Source organism: Falco punctatus (assembly GCF_963210335.1).
Source record: "Falco punctatus genome assembly, chromosome: Z".
In the NCBI taxonomy this organism is placed as follows: domain Eukaryota; kingdom Metazoa; phylum Chordata; class Aves; order Falconiformes; family Falconidae; genus Falco; species Falco punctatus.
Genome location: NC_137586.1, coordinates 74,689,456 through 74,705,339, shown reverse-complemented (window position 1 = coordinate 74,705,339; position 15,884 = coordinate 74,689,456). Strand labels below are relative to the sequence as shown.

The 15,884-nt window shown below is 42.9% G+C and overlaps 1 protein-coding gene across 4 annotated transcripts in view; it reads left to right on the top strand.

Annotated features, from left to right (window-relative positions):
* The window catches only part of PALM2AKAP2 (PALM2 and AKAP2 fusion), a 272,605-nt gene that overhangs the window by 58,957 nt on the left and 197,764 nt on the right, over positions 1–15,884 (top strand). For all 4 annotated transcript variants that reach the window (XM_080370982.1, XM_080370984.1, XM_080370983.1 and 1 more), the window contains exon 3: positions 4,310–4,440. In XM_080370982.1, the coding sequence (XP_080227108.1) occupies positions 4,310–4,440 (131 nt within the window). The remainder of the gene's footprint in view (positions 1–4,309; positions 4,441–15,884) is intronic.

Genomic DNA, 15,884 nt, shown 5'->3' with positions numbered 1-15,884 from the left:
TGATACTTAAACTTTTGATGCAACATTAAAGCAAAATGCAGCATTGAAAATAAAATACTCTCTTCAATGCAGCATCAATTCTACTATGTGCATTTGAGAGGCTATGCTTTATTTCCTTGCTAGCACTAAATATAAACAACTTAAAGCCCTTGGGCTTTACTGTCCCGAAGAATGAAACTGGAATAGATAGCACATAAGGGAGCTGTGCACCACATTTATGGCCATCACTGTCTACTGCATTCCAAACATTTGGTGTTATTTCTTTCTGTCCTGTCCAACATCTACGCACTTACTTCTGTCCTCACCATGATCTGTTCACAGACTTGTGACCTGGTTCTTTTTTTCTTTTTTGCATGGTACAGAAGTCACTCTGTTTTCCTACGCTTTAACAAAATAAATATGGAACTGCCAATTACCTCTGCAATCTCACTTGTGTGCAGAGAAACCAAACCACCTGACAGCACTGGTGACACAGAGCATTGCAAGCCCAGTGCCCTTCCACTTCAGCAAGAGAGCCATTTTAATGACATGATCTAATTTCTGCTGAAGGATTTAGCCCTGAAGAATTTGTACTCTTGCATCAAATGAAGGCATACTTATACCAAACTGTACATATCATAAGCTGTTGTACCACTGAAGTGGTGCCTTCTGAAAATACAGCATATTCACATTGCAGTGCAAATACCTATACTTCTACAATGGTATATCTGACCACTCTAGGACCCCTATATCATTTTGAAATTTACTAATCATGCAGCACAGCTTTGGTTCATAAAGAAGTAGAGAGTTAAAGCTCATAACAGACAATGAAGGAGGAGCAATGCTGAAATACTAGCTTGTGGCCATTTTAATCAGACTGTTAAGTAAAGTAAATGCACAACATTGTTAAGAAGAGGCAACTCATGCAGCTGTTTTTGGCCTCCATCCTCATGCAAGCATTCTCCTTTTAGCAGATGTGAGAAACACCTCCTATTCTTCCCGGGATAAAATTTTGCAAGACTTCTTCAAGAAACATAACCTAAATTTTGTAGCTGCGGCAGACAGATGGCAGCAAACTGTCTTTTGTTTCCAACCCACATCTGGCTCTAGTTTGCATCTGGCTGGACTGCCTTGATGCTGGCTGCCTCACTAGACTGCCTCGTATCCAGAAGCTGTGCTCAAGTACCCAGTGCAGCTCTACCACCACCTCCCTATTGCACCCTGCGTGTGCCAAAGCCTTCCCCCCAGCTTTCTGATGAAAATGCCATGGGAAAGGTTTGCTCAAAGCAACTGAGAGATTATTTTACCCCTGCCCACTATCTTAGCACTATGCTAGCTATCTGGCAAGAGAGAAAATGTTTCCTGGACAGCAAGATGGTTGTACACAGTCCCCTGACATGTGCCTGCCCGTTTGCTTATTGTATTTGCAGTGGTTGTATAAATATACGTAACCTAAATAGCTTGGCAAATAGACCCTCTGTATTTTAAAAAATTTTTCTTATAAATGTTTCCATTTCTCAGGCTCTTCTTGTTGGGATTCCTCAGTGCAGTATTTAACAAAAGCCTTAATTTTCATCTTAAAAAGGAGAGTCAGAAACATCAAAGCTACCAGCTTTCCTGTTTTAGATAAAATATGCTGACATTTCACCCAAGAGGGGGGATTTTTAGTAGATCATAGCATTCTTGTTTCTGAATATGTCTTTTAAAAATTCCCATTGATTCTTTCCAGTTTCAAATTCATGCTATTAATAGATCAAAAAAACAAAAGAGGCTTCTGGGAGAAACAAGTCATGTGATTTTGTAGTTTAATGTTTCACATAAACAATGACCAAAACAAAAGCTGCACAAAATATCTTCTTTTTCACGTACAGCAATTGTATTGAAGAGACTGGCTTCTCCCCATCTCAGCATCAGAATGGAGATTCTCTAAAAACACATTGAAAAAAGCCTGAATTTTATCTGTCTTCCTGAAGCAAATGAGGAGTGACTGTTAAATGAATGTCTCCAGCACTGTCCAAGCAAAACTTTGCCAAAGGCTTTATTAGAACTGCTGGAGCCATACCTAAAACAAGTTTAAAACAAAGAAGGCTGCCTTCATCTTTAGAGTTTGGTCTTTAGAAACTTGGGTGGTGGGTGGGTGCATCCAGAATGAGTATCACTTGGGATTTCACATTTGAGACCACAGCTGAGTATGACATGTAGCAGCATAGTTCCTCGTGCAACTGGCCACATTTCTTTTTAAAGACAGCAATTTTCTAAAGAGCAATCAGCCTTCACAGCAACTTTGCACTGGGTCTAGCCCAACAGGTACAAACTGAGTTGTGCTACTGAGACCTCCTAAATGCCAAAGCACATGTTACATATGTAGCACCTCAGGACCTGTAAATCCGTCTTTGACTGTCTTACTTTGTTGCTGGGGGCATGTGATGAGCTGGGACTCCTCCGCTGAGGGGACATTTCAATAGCACATGGGGCCTGAATGAGCTGATGAAACTCCTGGGCAGTAATCAGCTGGATTGAACAGGAAAGCAAAGGTCCCACAGAGAAGTCTCACTACCAGTCCACAAAGTGCAACAGAAACCACTAGCAGATGGCAGTGGCAGAAAAAGGAGCAGTGAACTACAGAAACTGTGGCTGAAGGTAGCCATCCTTAATGTTTTGTGAACTAATACCTTGGAGGCTATGAACAAACCAGTCAGGTGAAGTACATCTTGAGCATTAGAAGGTTCGGCTGTTGAACATGACTGCATGGTACAAGAGCACGAGAACTTTTCTGTCAAGCAGAAATCCTAATTCATACAGAAATCACTTGGAACCCACCTAGAAGCCTGCTGGTGCACAACACAGTTAAAGACAGTGAAAGATGGAGTCATTTATGAAGCCTAATTCACTTGCGTGTTTTGTATTGCTTTCTGTCTGCTGCCTTATTAAAATCTAACTGCCTGATGTCAAATAGGCTGTAGATTGACAAGAATAGTTTGTGCACAGATACTAAGTCTATATATACACTCAAAAACTAACAAGTAAGCCTTGTCATTCACGTCAAAAATCTTTCTATTTTGGGCTGGGTTTGAAGACTGCTTTTGGTGGTGAATGTTTTTCCTTTATACATACTTTGCACAAGTCAGGTTCCATTCCAGCAACAAATAAGGCATTGAAAAGACTGATACTGCACGTTTAGGCAGCCTCTGAAACCCAGTTCTTTGAACTGATGGTTTCCTTATTAGCTCCTCTTTGCTGGAGGGTATACATGTTCTCACAGCTGGTTCCCTGAACTAGCATTGCCAATCACTTTGCAAATTCAAAACCAAGGCTCCCCTTTTCTGGTCAATGCAAGGGACTATTTTGGTAGGTCGTTCCTCAGCTGTTTTTTCCACCAAGTCCATATCCCTCTTGCCAAAGGGCAAAGTCCTGTGTGGCTTTGGGCTCCTGATCCTCTCAATAGTTGCTTGTCCTGTCTGCCAACTGATCTGTGGCATCCCTCTGGCAGAATTTGGGCCAAAGATGCACAGGCTGATGTGCTATTTAAAGGATTGTTTGCAACCAGTGCTCCTCCACTAGTGAACTCCCCTGGGTGAGCTGCAGCTGGATTAGACAGTGGCCAGGTGAGGTTGTAGCCAAGTTTTTTGGTACAGAAAGCACAGTAAAACTCCCAGAAATAATTTTGCTGGATGTAGGCTATTTCTGCTTTCTGTGACAGTGTTTCTGTGCCCTGGGATACCCATGGTTTCTGGAAGACTTTTTGTTTTAATTTGTATCTGGCTAAGAGGTGATGTGTATGCCATTATGAATGTATACGTGTGCATGCTCTCTTTATGCCTGTAAGTGTATGAAGATATTTGTGATATAAATCAAAATAACATCTTTCATTAATATAATAGAAGACTGATTTTATCCTTCATGAAACACATTACATTTAGAGCATGCAGCTTTTTTGATTCTGAAGCTTTAAGAAGTTTATGATTTTATCCTTCCAGCACATGACTTATAATTCACAAGAGATCCACACTTCCATTCAAAGATTTCAGTTCTTGCAGGACTGGCTAATTTGTGTGATTTAAACTCTTCTTTTTATTAGGAATTAAAAATTACTTCATATGAAGACATTGATGATGAATAAAGTATATACTGTAAAACTGACACTCCTAAGTCTGAAAGACCTGACATCTGGACAAACAGCTGATGGATTAGCTGAAATCAAGTGTCTAAAGAAGTCATTAGAAATTCAGTGGGGACAATCTAACATTCAGAAGCGGAGGCAGCTCGTTCTCAGTCTTCAGATGGTATTTATTCAGTCTGTTCCTAAGGTTTCGGGTTTTTTACCTTACAGTCAAAAGCTCTTCGGGAAAAATGGCTGCTACAGGGAATTCCTGCTGGCTCCGCGGAAGAGGAAGAAGCCAGAAAGAGGCAGTCAGAAGAGGATGAGTTGAAGGTGAAAAAGCTGGAAGAAAACATACACAGGTAGGGACAGTTTCTCTTTGCTTTGCCTAAGAACAGTCCCTCCAATTAAGGCTAGAGACCTTCCTCACCCCATCTCTGGCAGCAGCTGACAGCAGCTGTCCAGGGAACAGTTTAAGAGGCAGGCATACATACGGCCAAGCGCGCTCAGGATTTGTCTCCCAGATGGGATGATTTGCAAGGTAAAGTCATCGTGGTATCTTTGTGTTTAATTGACTTTAATGGATTTATCTCATGAAGGAGCTAAAAGGGGAATGAGTTCACGCTTCAGATGCACATGTATGGCTTGATCAACACTTGAGAGATTCTCCATTGCTTTACACCTCCCACAGCTAAAAGGAGTTCAAAGAAGGGCAGCACTCTTTTGCACTCACTTTCCACTGGTGCAGATTACTTTTCGAAATGCAACAGCAGATGCCACCAGCAGATCAAATATTTACTGCTTTCAGAATCAAGGTTTGGGCGTTAGAACTTTTTCCTTTTATCAGTTTCCTATTCTAGTCTGAGTTGACATTTGTCCTCTTTTTTTGTGTTTTCCTCTGATTTGAAACAAACAATATGCTTAAAAACTCATTGGACCATGATGAGCTTTTTTCCCACCAGCACATCTAAGTCTTTCTCCTCAGGGCTGCTCCCAATCCATTCTCCACCCAGCGTGTATTGATACTGGGGGTTGCCCCATCCCATATGCAAGACCTTGCACTTGGTCTTGTTGAACTTCACGAGGTTCCCTCGGGCCCACCTCCCAAGCCTGCCAAGGTAACCCTGAAGGGCATCCCTTCCCTCCAGTGTGTCAACTACACCACACAGCCCAGTGTTGTCAGCAAACCTGCTGAGGGTGCAGTCTCCACATCACCAACAAAGATGTTGAAGAGCGCTGGTCCCGGTACAGACCCCTGGGGAATGCCACTTATCACCGACCTCCACTTGGATGTCGAGCCGTTGACCGCAACTCTTTTGAGAGCAACCATCGAGTCAATTCCTTGTCCACTGAGTGGTTCACCCATCATAGCCATGTCTCCCCAGTTCAGTGTGTCATGTGGGACAGCGTCAAATGTTTTGCACAAGTCCAGGTAGGTTATATCATTTGCTCTTCCCTGATGTGTCAACACTGGAGCCCCATTGTAGAAGGCCACCAAATTTGTTCAGGCATGACTTGCCCTTAGTGAAGCCATGTTGGCTGTCACCAATCACCTCCTTATTTTCCATGTGCCCTAGAAGAGTTTCCAGGAGGACTTGCTCCATGATCTTGCTGGGCAGCAAGCTGCCACTGACTGGCCTGTGGTTCCCCTGGTCTTCCTTCTTTCCGTTTTTAAAAAGCAGAGTTATATTCCCCCTTTTCCAGTCACTGGGAACTTCACCAAACGGCCACGACTTCTCAGATCTGATGGATAGTGGCTTAGTCACTTCATCCATCCAGTTCCTTCAGGACCTGCGGATGCATCTCATCAGGACCTTCTTGGGACTTGTGCACCTTTATGTTCCTCAAGTGGTCTCAGACCTGACCGTCTCCTATAGCAGGTGGTTCTTCCTTCTCCCACTCCCTGCCTTTGCCTTCTACAGCTTGGGTGGTGTGGCTGGAGCACTTGCCAGTAAAGACCAAGGCAAACAAGTCATTGGCACCTCAGCCTTCTCCATGTCCCTGGTGACCAGATCTCCCGTTCCCTTCGGCCGAGGGCCCACATTTTCCCTAGTCTTCCTGTTATCACTGACATACCTCTAGAAGCCTTTTTTGTTGCCCTTAATATCCCTGGCCAGATTCAATTCTGTCAAGGCTCTACCTTCCCTAACCCGATCCCTGACGACTCAGACGCTTTCTCTCTATTCTTCCCAGGCTACCTGCCCTTGCTTCCACCCCCCGTAAGCTTCCTCTTTGTGTTTGACTTTGTCCAGGAGCTCCTTGTTCATCCATGCAGGCCTCCTGGTGTTTTTGCCCGACTCCCTCTTTGCTGGGGTGCACCGCTGCTGGGCTTGGAGGTGGTGATCCTTGAGTATTAACCAGCCTGCTTGGGCCCCCTCTTCCCTCCAGGGCTCTGTCCTATGGGCACTCTACCAAGCAGGTCCCTGAAGAGGCCAAAGTCTGCTCTCCTGAAGCCCAGGGTAATGAGCTTGCTCCGTTACTGCCCTAAGCATCTTGAACTCCACCATTTCATAGTCACTGCAGCCAAGGCTGCCCTTGAGCTTCACATTCCCCACCAGCCCCTCCTTGGTGGTGAGAACAAGGTCCAGCATGGCACCTGTCCTCGTTTGGTTCCTCTGTCACTTGGAAAAGGCAGTTACTATCAATGCATTCCAGGGACTTCATGGATTACCTGTGCCGTGCTATTCTGTGCCTCCAATAGATAGTGGGGTGGTTGAAGTCCCCCTTCAGGACCAGGGCTTGTGAACATAGGGCTGCTCTGGTCTGTCTATAGAGGGCTTCATCTGCTCCATTTTTCTGGTCAGGTGGCCTTTAGCAGACCCCCACTATAATGTCATCTCTTCCTGCCGTCCCTTTAATCCTGACCCTTAAGCTCTCCCTCAGGTCCTCACCTCATCCATCCCTAGATGGAGCTCTATGCACTCTAGCTGGTTGCTGACATAAAGGGTGACACCCCTTCCTCTTTTCAGCTGCTTATCTTTCCTAAAGACCTTGTATTCTTCAGTTCCAGCGCTGCAGTCATGAAATACATCTCACCACATCCCTGTGATGCCAGTCAGATCATAGCCCTGAAAGGATGCACACATCTCTAATTCTTGTTGTTTATTTCCCATGCTATGTGTGTTTGCATAGAGGCATTTAAATTGGGCCCCCAATGAATCTACTCACTGGCTGGAGCAGCTGGAATTCCTTTGTGCTGCTTTTTAGGTGCCCACTGCCATGTGGCTCCTCTCCAGGCTCTCGGCATCTCTTGTGAAGGACTTCTGTGGCACACATGCTGCATTTGTCCCTGCTAGGAAGACGCAGTGTCTTATATTTGCTCTAAAAGCCGGCTGAAGCTTAATTGTGAAGGCCAATTTCCAACCTCTGCTGGCAGCCAGCACCCATGTCCCTGCTGTAACAAGAGGGAATGTGCAGTCATCCACTTCCTCTGGCAGCAGGGCATTCCATCATCATCGCAGAGAGCACCATTTCTTCTGATCACACGGAAGCACTTGGGAAGGTCCCTTTCTCGCATTTGCTTCTGTATTTGCTGCATGAAGAGCCACAGCACAAGAGAAGTATCCATCTTTATTTGCAGGCCAGTTGTAAACAGTAGGTCTGACAAGCTGAGTGAACTGTGACACAGAACAGAAAACTGAAGGAGGTAGTGTTTCAAACCATACTAACATTCATAAATGAAGAAGGGGCTCATGCAGGTCTGTGATGTCCAGAAGCGGCAAATATACTCAAGAGAAATAGTAGGGCTAGCTATAGGTTTGTAGATGGTCTTAATGGCCTTGCATGTAACACAAATGCTTCAGCTGAGAATTGCTTTTTCTAGTTCAGTTTTAAGTGACTTTCCCACTAAAATCAGATGTTTTGCAAGAGGTACACATGCTTGTTGTGTTTACTCTTAAGCTATTGTAACCAGTTCTCCTTTGTGTGGGATGTGTTTAATTTGAACTGGAGCAGCAAAAATGCATGAGTGCGCAGACTGCTGTTTATTTATTAGACTTCCATGTTATTATGATACAAGAAATGACATACTTCAACTTGTAGCTTGCGAGGATATGTGCATATAAGTAAGCTTAGACATAAGTAAGTGTAATGATTTAATGAGCTCCCTCATCTGCAATATCATTTGGAAGAAGGATGCCTACGTTAGTCAGCATTTCTGCACACTTTATGCCAAGCCACTGGAAAAATATCTGCATCACAAAACTAGAAATAAAACAGAACAAAGAATGCAATACAAATAATCAAATGCTGTCATTATGCTGATAATTACCAACAGGAGGACAGAGAAGTACAAGCTGCACATGCAAGCTAAAAAAACATGGAATGCAGGATTAAGACAAGATGCAGGCATATGAACAGTGTAACAGTGGGTTACAGATAGAATAATCATTTTATCATTGGAAATAATTTAATATTTTTAGAGATTTTGAAATGTATGAACACTAGAAATAGTCTTTGTATCTAAGCATGCAAAGTAGAAATAGAAGAATAAGCAGATTTTAAAGAAGTTTGGTCCTGTAATCCTGGCATCCCTGCTGGCTTAACTTGGGTCTTAAGAATAAGATTTATCCTGCCCCATGTAAAAATGTGTCTTGCATTTCTTTAAAAAAAATTGACTTAACAAGAAGATTGGAGCCCTTATTCAACAATCATTAAGTGGGTTGGAAATCTGTCAGTAGTGGGAAGGATGGAAAGGCACTGCTGTATTATTAAATGTTTGAAATCCGACTGCAAGACTGATGGTACCATTGTATCAATGGCAGAGTGAAGCCAAGCATGGATTTAAGATATCTTTCACCACAAACTGTCCTTAGACATAGGAAGCTTTAAAGCTAGTTAGCTTTTCATGTTCTAAAGATCTTGGGTGAGTGTCAGAGGAAAGAAGCCATTCCTGAGTTTCTTTCTCATTGTCATACAGAGAGAAAGTGATCACCTGTTTTCTGCAGCTGTCTTACATTTGGGGTAAATGAGACCAAAGGAGTAAAAAATGAATGAAAAACATTTCCTTTCCCTTAAACTTACTCTCCAAATCACAGAAACATGTTTTTGGGGATAGCATTGATTCAGATGCCCAGTGAACTTCCATAGACGAATTTCTGGTAGTGTGATGTAGGTGAAACGAGCACTGGAATGTATTGCATGCCTCCCATGGTTATTTTTATCACATGACAGTCTAATATTTTGCAGCAGTGAATGGAAAGTTGGCATTCGACATCTGGGTATTAACAGGCAGCATTCATAGAGCAGAGCAGCCCACCCAAAGCCTGCTGTTCCTTCACAGCATTTGAAAGGCTCCCAAAATTAGTTTGTTTTACTAGATTACATTATAGTACGTGCTGGCAGCCTGTGTTTACTACAAAAGGTGAAGAGTTTTTGTGCTCTAAAGTTTTCATGTAGCATGCCAACATGAAATACTCCGTGACAACATATCTCCCTCCCTGGTGACTGACAGTGGCATGAGATACCAGGACTGGAATTGTGCTCCTGGCAAAAAGAAATCTACCGAACTCAATGCTCTGTAAAGTGGGATATGCCTTTAGTAATTGACAGTGCATCTGTTGACGTTGGTTGAGGAGGTGCCCATCAACTTTGAGGAGAGACAAATCATGGCTTTAGCAGAGTAGCCTTTTGGGAGATGTGAACCAGGCAGAGAGTTTCGAGCAGTGGATTCCGGATCCCCGAAGAGCACAGCCAAGAGACACTTGCAGCATTTGGCACTGTGGCAGCTCTCGGGGGCAAGGCAGTGAAGGATGGCTGTGAAGGTGTACGTGTTTACTGTACCTGTTCTTTACTCTGGGCTACTCAGCTGTCAGCCCATCCAGCTTCTGACATTTGCAAAAGCCTTTTGAGGTTGTAGAGTGCTTCACCCTCATGCATATTGGTGGTGAGCCACAGCTGTGTCACTTCTAGAAGGCTTTTCCATGGTGGTCCAGCATGGAGGGGCAGGGGCAGGTCTGTTTTTTGGACCTTAGGTCATAAGTTCTTTCCTGAGATGAGCACGTCTTTGCTAATTGCTGTTGCCTTGATGTGGGCAGGTGGTAGATACGTGCCAAAACTCACTCCCTCCCAGTAGCTCCCATCTCAAAGTGCTGCTGTTCTTCCAAAACCTTGGAAAGTATTTTAAAGAAGTGTTGAACTCAAAAATGTTTGTGAGAGAGACTGCAGGACAAGCACAAATTCCATCCATGAAAAGTACTTAGCCTGATGGACCAAAAGAGATGCCGAACGTAAGCTTACACAAGAGAGATGACCAAGGATGGAGGAAGAGGGATGACACCACTTCTTCCAAGCACAAAGTGCCTTGGTTGTGTTCGACCTATATCTGCTTACCAGCTATTAGACAGAAGTCCTAATCTAGGTAGAAACAGCTCCAAAGCTGGCAGAATTTCCTCTTTTTCCAGTACTGCAATTGAATCTTTCCAGGTAAATGCTCAGATCTGAGTATTGTCCGAGAGACTAGGCCAGGCCCTGAGAAGAAAACTGTTACCAGGCTGATTTGATATGCAGAAAATAAAACCTTATTAATACACCATCTTATTAATAGGCCTTGAGTGCTTCATGGATCTGTGATGTTAGATGGGGTCTACACTAAAATTTCTTCTCATTACAGAGTCCAGCAAACACAGACTTGTGGTTCGGCTGAGCTTGCAATGGCTGCTGCACCATCACCATTTTCTCTCCTCCCAGTGTCCATTCTTTCATTTCTTTCTAATGCCAAGGTTTATTTCCTGCTTCTTCTTCCCAGGATAAAAACTTGGCATGTCTGAGACTGGGAATTTTGGCTATAATTCAGTCTCTTTTGGGACTGTCACTGATACTCTTTGCATGACAGAGGAGGAAAGAACACAAAAGACAGATGTGAGTGCACTCCTTTAAAAGAAGGATCACCTGATGTCAGAAACACAGATGCTCAGACCTCCTCTAGAGAAGACAGTGCAAGCCCAGACCAGAGGTGCCATAAACCTCTCCACAGCAAGGTCCCATCCATTTTTCTTCAGTTGTGGCCTCCAGAGAAACATGAACAGTTGCTGAAGCATATGCTAGTGGAGAGAACAGTGTGTCTTCCAAGCGCATGGTCCACATGAGCATGAACATTTGGCAACGTTGATGTCAGCTGGAGAAAATTATCAGGAACAGTGTTTGTTCAGCATTTTTGGTTTTACCTAATTGCCAGATGAAGGTGTAGACAAGGCCTCCGTCTGCCTCCACATACCCTATACAACCAGTTGCATTGGGTGAGCTCCCTAAGAGTGAAACAGCAAAAATAAATCCTCATAGCTAGGCGATCTCTCCAAATTCTGCTCATCTTATGAGGGAAAGGTCAAGCTTTCTGCACAGGAGCAGCTGTTCATTCTCAAGCCCTCTGTCAGGTTCTCCACTAAGATTGGTCAATAGCAAATCTCATCTGCTGAAGGTCCACAGATCTCAGTTTTGGCATCCTGTAAGGACTGTCATTTACAGAACAACACATCCTTTACCCCCCATAAAGCTTTTGCTGGGGTGCATTTCATATGTGATACACTTCTTAGCAAAACAAAGACCAAAACAAAACCAGGCAAAAAGCCTTAACAACAGGAAATCTCATATTTCCAAAGGAACCCACTCTGTGGTATGATTAAAGGATTCCTCAGGATACGCAGGATGATCTCAGAAAAGCAGTGAGTTAAAAGTTGCTGGGTGGTAATGGGTTTGAGGTTTTTACATATGTTATAATATATTCAGATGTAACACTTTAAAAGAAAAAAAACCCCACCTAAAAATAGTAACACAGCTTACTACCTCAGTTCTGAAACTCAAGTCAAAATAGCAGAATGACAGTACTTTGAAGTTGCCTAAATGTTAGTATTCTGGGTTTGGGAGTAGGAATCTCAGGATCTTCTGCTACTCCTAGACCTTGCTAGCTGTAATTATTTAATGATGACTATGCATCTTACAAAGCAAGCAAAAAGATTGACTGTTCAATTTGAGCACATTCTCCCTCCACTCCAGCTATGTCTGCTCTCCTCAACTGTCTGTACCATGGACCTTGGTAAAGAAACTTTTTTTGCCTAATTTAGGAGCAAGATATTAGAAGAAATTCCAAAGCCCCATCTCTACATATCAGGGAATTTCCACATCAAGTGCTTCTGACATTTCATCCATGTCAGTGTGCTATAGATTTAGTGACATGGTCTTCAAGAAGGAATGGAAATGTAGGCTTAAATTCAACGTGGGCAGAAGCAGGTTTTTAAGGACACTTTATTTAGGCAAGCTAGCACATTGTAAAGTAACATCCATTTCTAAATAGATTAATACCTTTAACACAGTAGATCACATGCTACAGCCCCTTGTGAAAGGGGCAGTTGCTACCTCTGGGCCAGGTTCAGCAAGAAAAATACAATTCCAGTAACTGCAGCCTTTCAGTAAAATGGACATTCTGCACAAGGCTGGGTTTCTGTTGCTACACTAGGTGAGCCACAATGACAGATTACCAAGAGCAAGATTTCAGATTCTCCTTGGCTTTAACATTTCAAAGCTAAAATATTCACATGACTATCCGTGTGATTCTATTTGCAAGACGGGGAAATCACTTCATAACACATGTATTTATCATTTGTGTTGAATCACTACACTTCCTCTGTATGCAAAGCTATCTAAGATCATCACACTTTTAAGCCTAGTAGAACTGACAGGGATTTCCTGAAGCACTAAACTGTGGTATAGCATAAAGAGCAGGACTCGTTGACTTCATTACATCTGAATTAAATCTTAATAATGGGCCAAATGGGATTGTTGCCTGCAACAAAAACGACTACTCTTCATTCCTTTCCTTGTTATGCTTACCATTGCTGGAGTTGTCTGGTTGGTTGACTTTCCTTATATGCCAACCTTACCACAGGGCAGTGCTGGCAAAACAGCTCCTTTCACACAGTCCATACAGTGCTTGGTGGATGGAAAAAATAATACTGTGGAAACTCTGTAACAGAAAGACATGTGTTGTGGCAGTGACATGCATGTGCACAACTTTGAAAAGGTGATAAACCTGGCGTGTATTTATGAAGAGAGGCACAGTTAGGCAACAGCCTTGGTAGATTTTATTGTGTTGGTGCTTTACAGTGATTATTTACTCTGTCTTCACCTTAAATCAGAGACGTTTCCTCTTCCCTCCAGACTTCTCTTTATGTGCTGTGACTGTGAAAGCCAAAACATGCAGCATACACACATGCTCACACAGATATGCTTACAGGGCTAGGAAAGACACTGCTGCAGTTCTGTTCCTCAGTCGCCCACTTCTCCCAAAGGGTCAGGTTCATCCATTATAACTGCAGGAGTTTAAATGTCACCTATGTTTAGAGCATCATCTCCTCTAGGCCCCCATGCAATCAGTGAGGAAAAAGCATCACCCCCATGGCCTGTGTAAGCCCACCTCTCTCTCGAGTATGGGTGTCTTAGTTAAGTACCTCAAGTGCAATGGGTGGAATATAACCATTAATGTTACTCCCTGCACAGGCACCCTCCACTGGACCTCTGGGCACCACCGTGATGCAAATAGTCATTAATATCCATTAATTATGTATCTGGTACATCATGTGTTTGCTACCCCTGGCCCTGCCCTGTCATTTTTGCTGGTAGTCAGCATTTACACGAATTTCTACAGGGCTGAGCTACCTCTGAACAGGAGAGATAAATAGAGGAGGCGCAAGGTGCAGTGTCTGGAGCCACCCAGTGGGCATTGCAAGTCTCAGCCTCATTTTTTTAAAAATCTGCAGTCTGAAAAGCACGTTGCCTTCCCTCTAGGGTTTTTTAACTGCTGCAGTATGTGAATTATAAAGCGAAAAATAATGCATATCCCAGCTGGTGGTCCATAGAAGACAAAGACTGGATGTGCAATCAGGAATCACGATTTATAAGAAAGAGACAGCTGTAACAGATTTTATTGAGCAGTTGCAGTTGAAGAAAAAAGAAAAGTCCCAAGAAGGCACGTTCAGGAACAGAGAATAGTCTGCTGGCACATGTATCATGATCTCACTACAGAAAAGCAAATAAGTAGTAACAAGGAACCTCAGTGCGTTGGAAAAATGCTTGTAGCCATCCAGGAATATAGTGCATGAATGATACGGTCAAATCAAGAATCGAGGACATTCAGAGCACTCTGATCAGCATGTTACAGATGTAAAACACGCTCATAGCCATGGACAAATATGGGCGTTGAAGGACTAAGTGATATATGACTCTATAGTGTAAGACACTGAGGAATCAGGTCCCAGAGCAGATTGCTATAAGAACTCAAACCAGAAAACTGACTTGGTATGACAAATGTGCAGGGGGGGCAATGAAACAAATGAGAGAGAGAGAGAGGGAATGTAAGTGGAAACAGTAGGAAAAATCAAACAATGAATGCACATGGATTAAAGTCAGGCTTGCACGGCATCTGCTGCGACCTGTTGTTGCCATAAGTGAAAATGGACTTGACAGGGATGTCAAGAGTCCTTTCAGGCAGTAGAAGAAGAAAAATAAAAATCAAAGTTATTTTGCAATAACCAACAACATAAAAGATGAGTTCAAGGCAATAAAAAATAGAGCTTTACCACAGATTCCTGTGTAATCAACACCCAGAGCTGCAATTAGGACTCCTGAACAGACAGCATGTTGCAAAGTTTGGTCAGCAAGGTCAAGCAACTGGAGTGACTTATGACCTTAAAATATCATTAATGTTTACAAAGAATATTTGGAGGGGGAGGTAAATTCCAATTTACAAGGCATTAGAGTCAGACTTGGACAATGTCCTTGCTTCTCCTTAGAATTCCTTCAGCTGAAGAAGACTACATGTTATACAAGGAGTCATAGCTATGAGACAGTGGAAGAGAAGTATACACTGAAACGAGTCCAGCTGGATACTGCCCATGTAAAAGAATCTGTGGACCAAGGTTTGATATACCCTAGATATTGGTGACATGAGGCTGCTGGGACTTGAACAGGGATCTGCTCTTCCTTCTCTGTAGCTGTCAGTCTGCCTCAGGACAGATACACCTCAATATGGTACCAAAGTCCTAAAAAGGCAACTAAATTAAAAAACAAAGCAACTGCTGAGGAAAAGATGCTCTGCAAAAGATGAAGCTGATTCTGAATAACTGGATCACTGGTGAGATAGGAATTTTAAAAAGCTGTGAAAACATGCTGTAGATCGTAACTGGTGTAGAAGAACTTACAGAACAATGCCATGCTTATGCTGTCCCATGCCCAGGAAAGCATGTTTAGTCCTTCATGTGAAAGATTGTTAAATTATGCCCACTCTGTACTAGAACTTTTTCACTAATGCAGCTACATGAGCAAAGCTTTCCTTTGTGAATTCAATTTTTACCAGCAGAAAGTATGGATGCTTAAATGGAATGAACTCTACAGGCAGAGGTTATTGTAGCCCTGTATAATTACATACTGAAATAAAATGTGTTTTAAAATAATATACCCTTTAGGCAACAATACCATATCAGTGGGATAGTCTAAAGTCAGTAACAGGAGAGAGACACAGGGACCAGATCTTTGCATCCTGCATTCCTCTGGACAATCTAAGTCGTGTAGAGTGTGTCCCTGGGAACTGCCTCAAAAGAGGAAACCAGCCATGACAGGATTAAGTCCACAATTACCCAAGGTTAAACTTTTGCCTCTACCACCAACTTCCTGCATGACTTGGAGGAAGGTACTTCAATGTTTCTTCCATATCTCCTATTCCAGTGTTCATTTGTGTAATTTTCCCACACTTTTAATTTCATGTGAGCTGAGCTCGTTGCTACAGGAATTAATTGCTTCTCACAATACAAAGGGAACC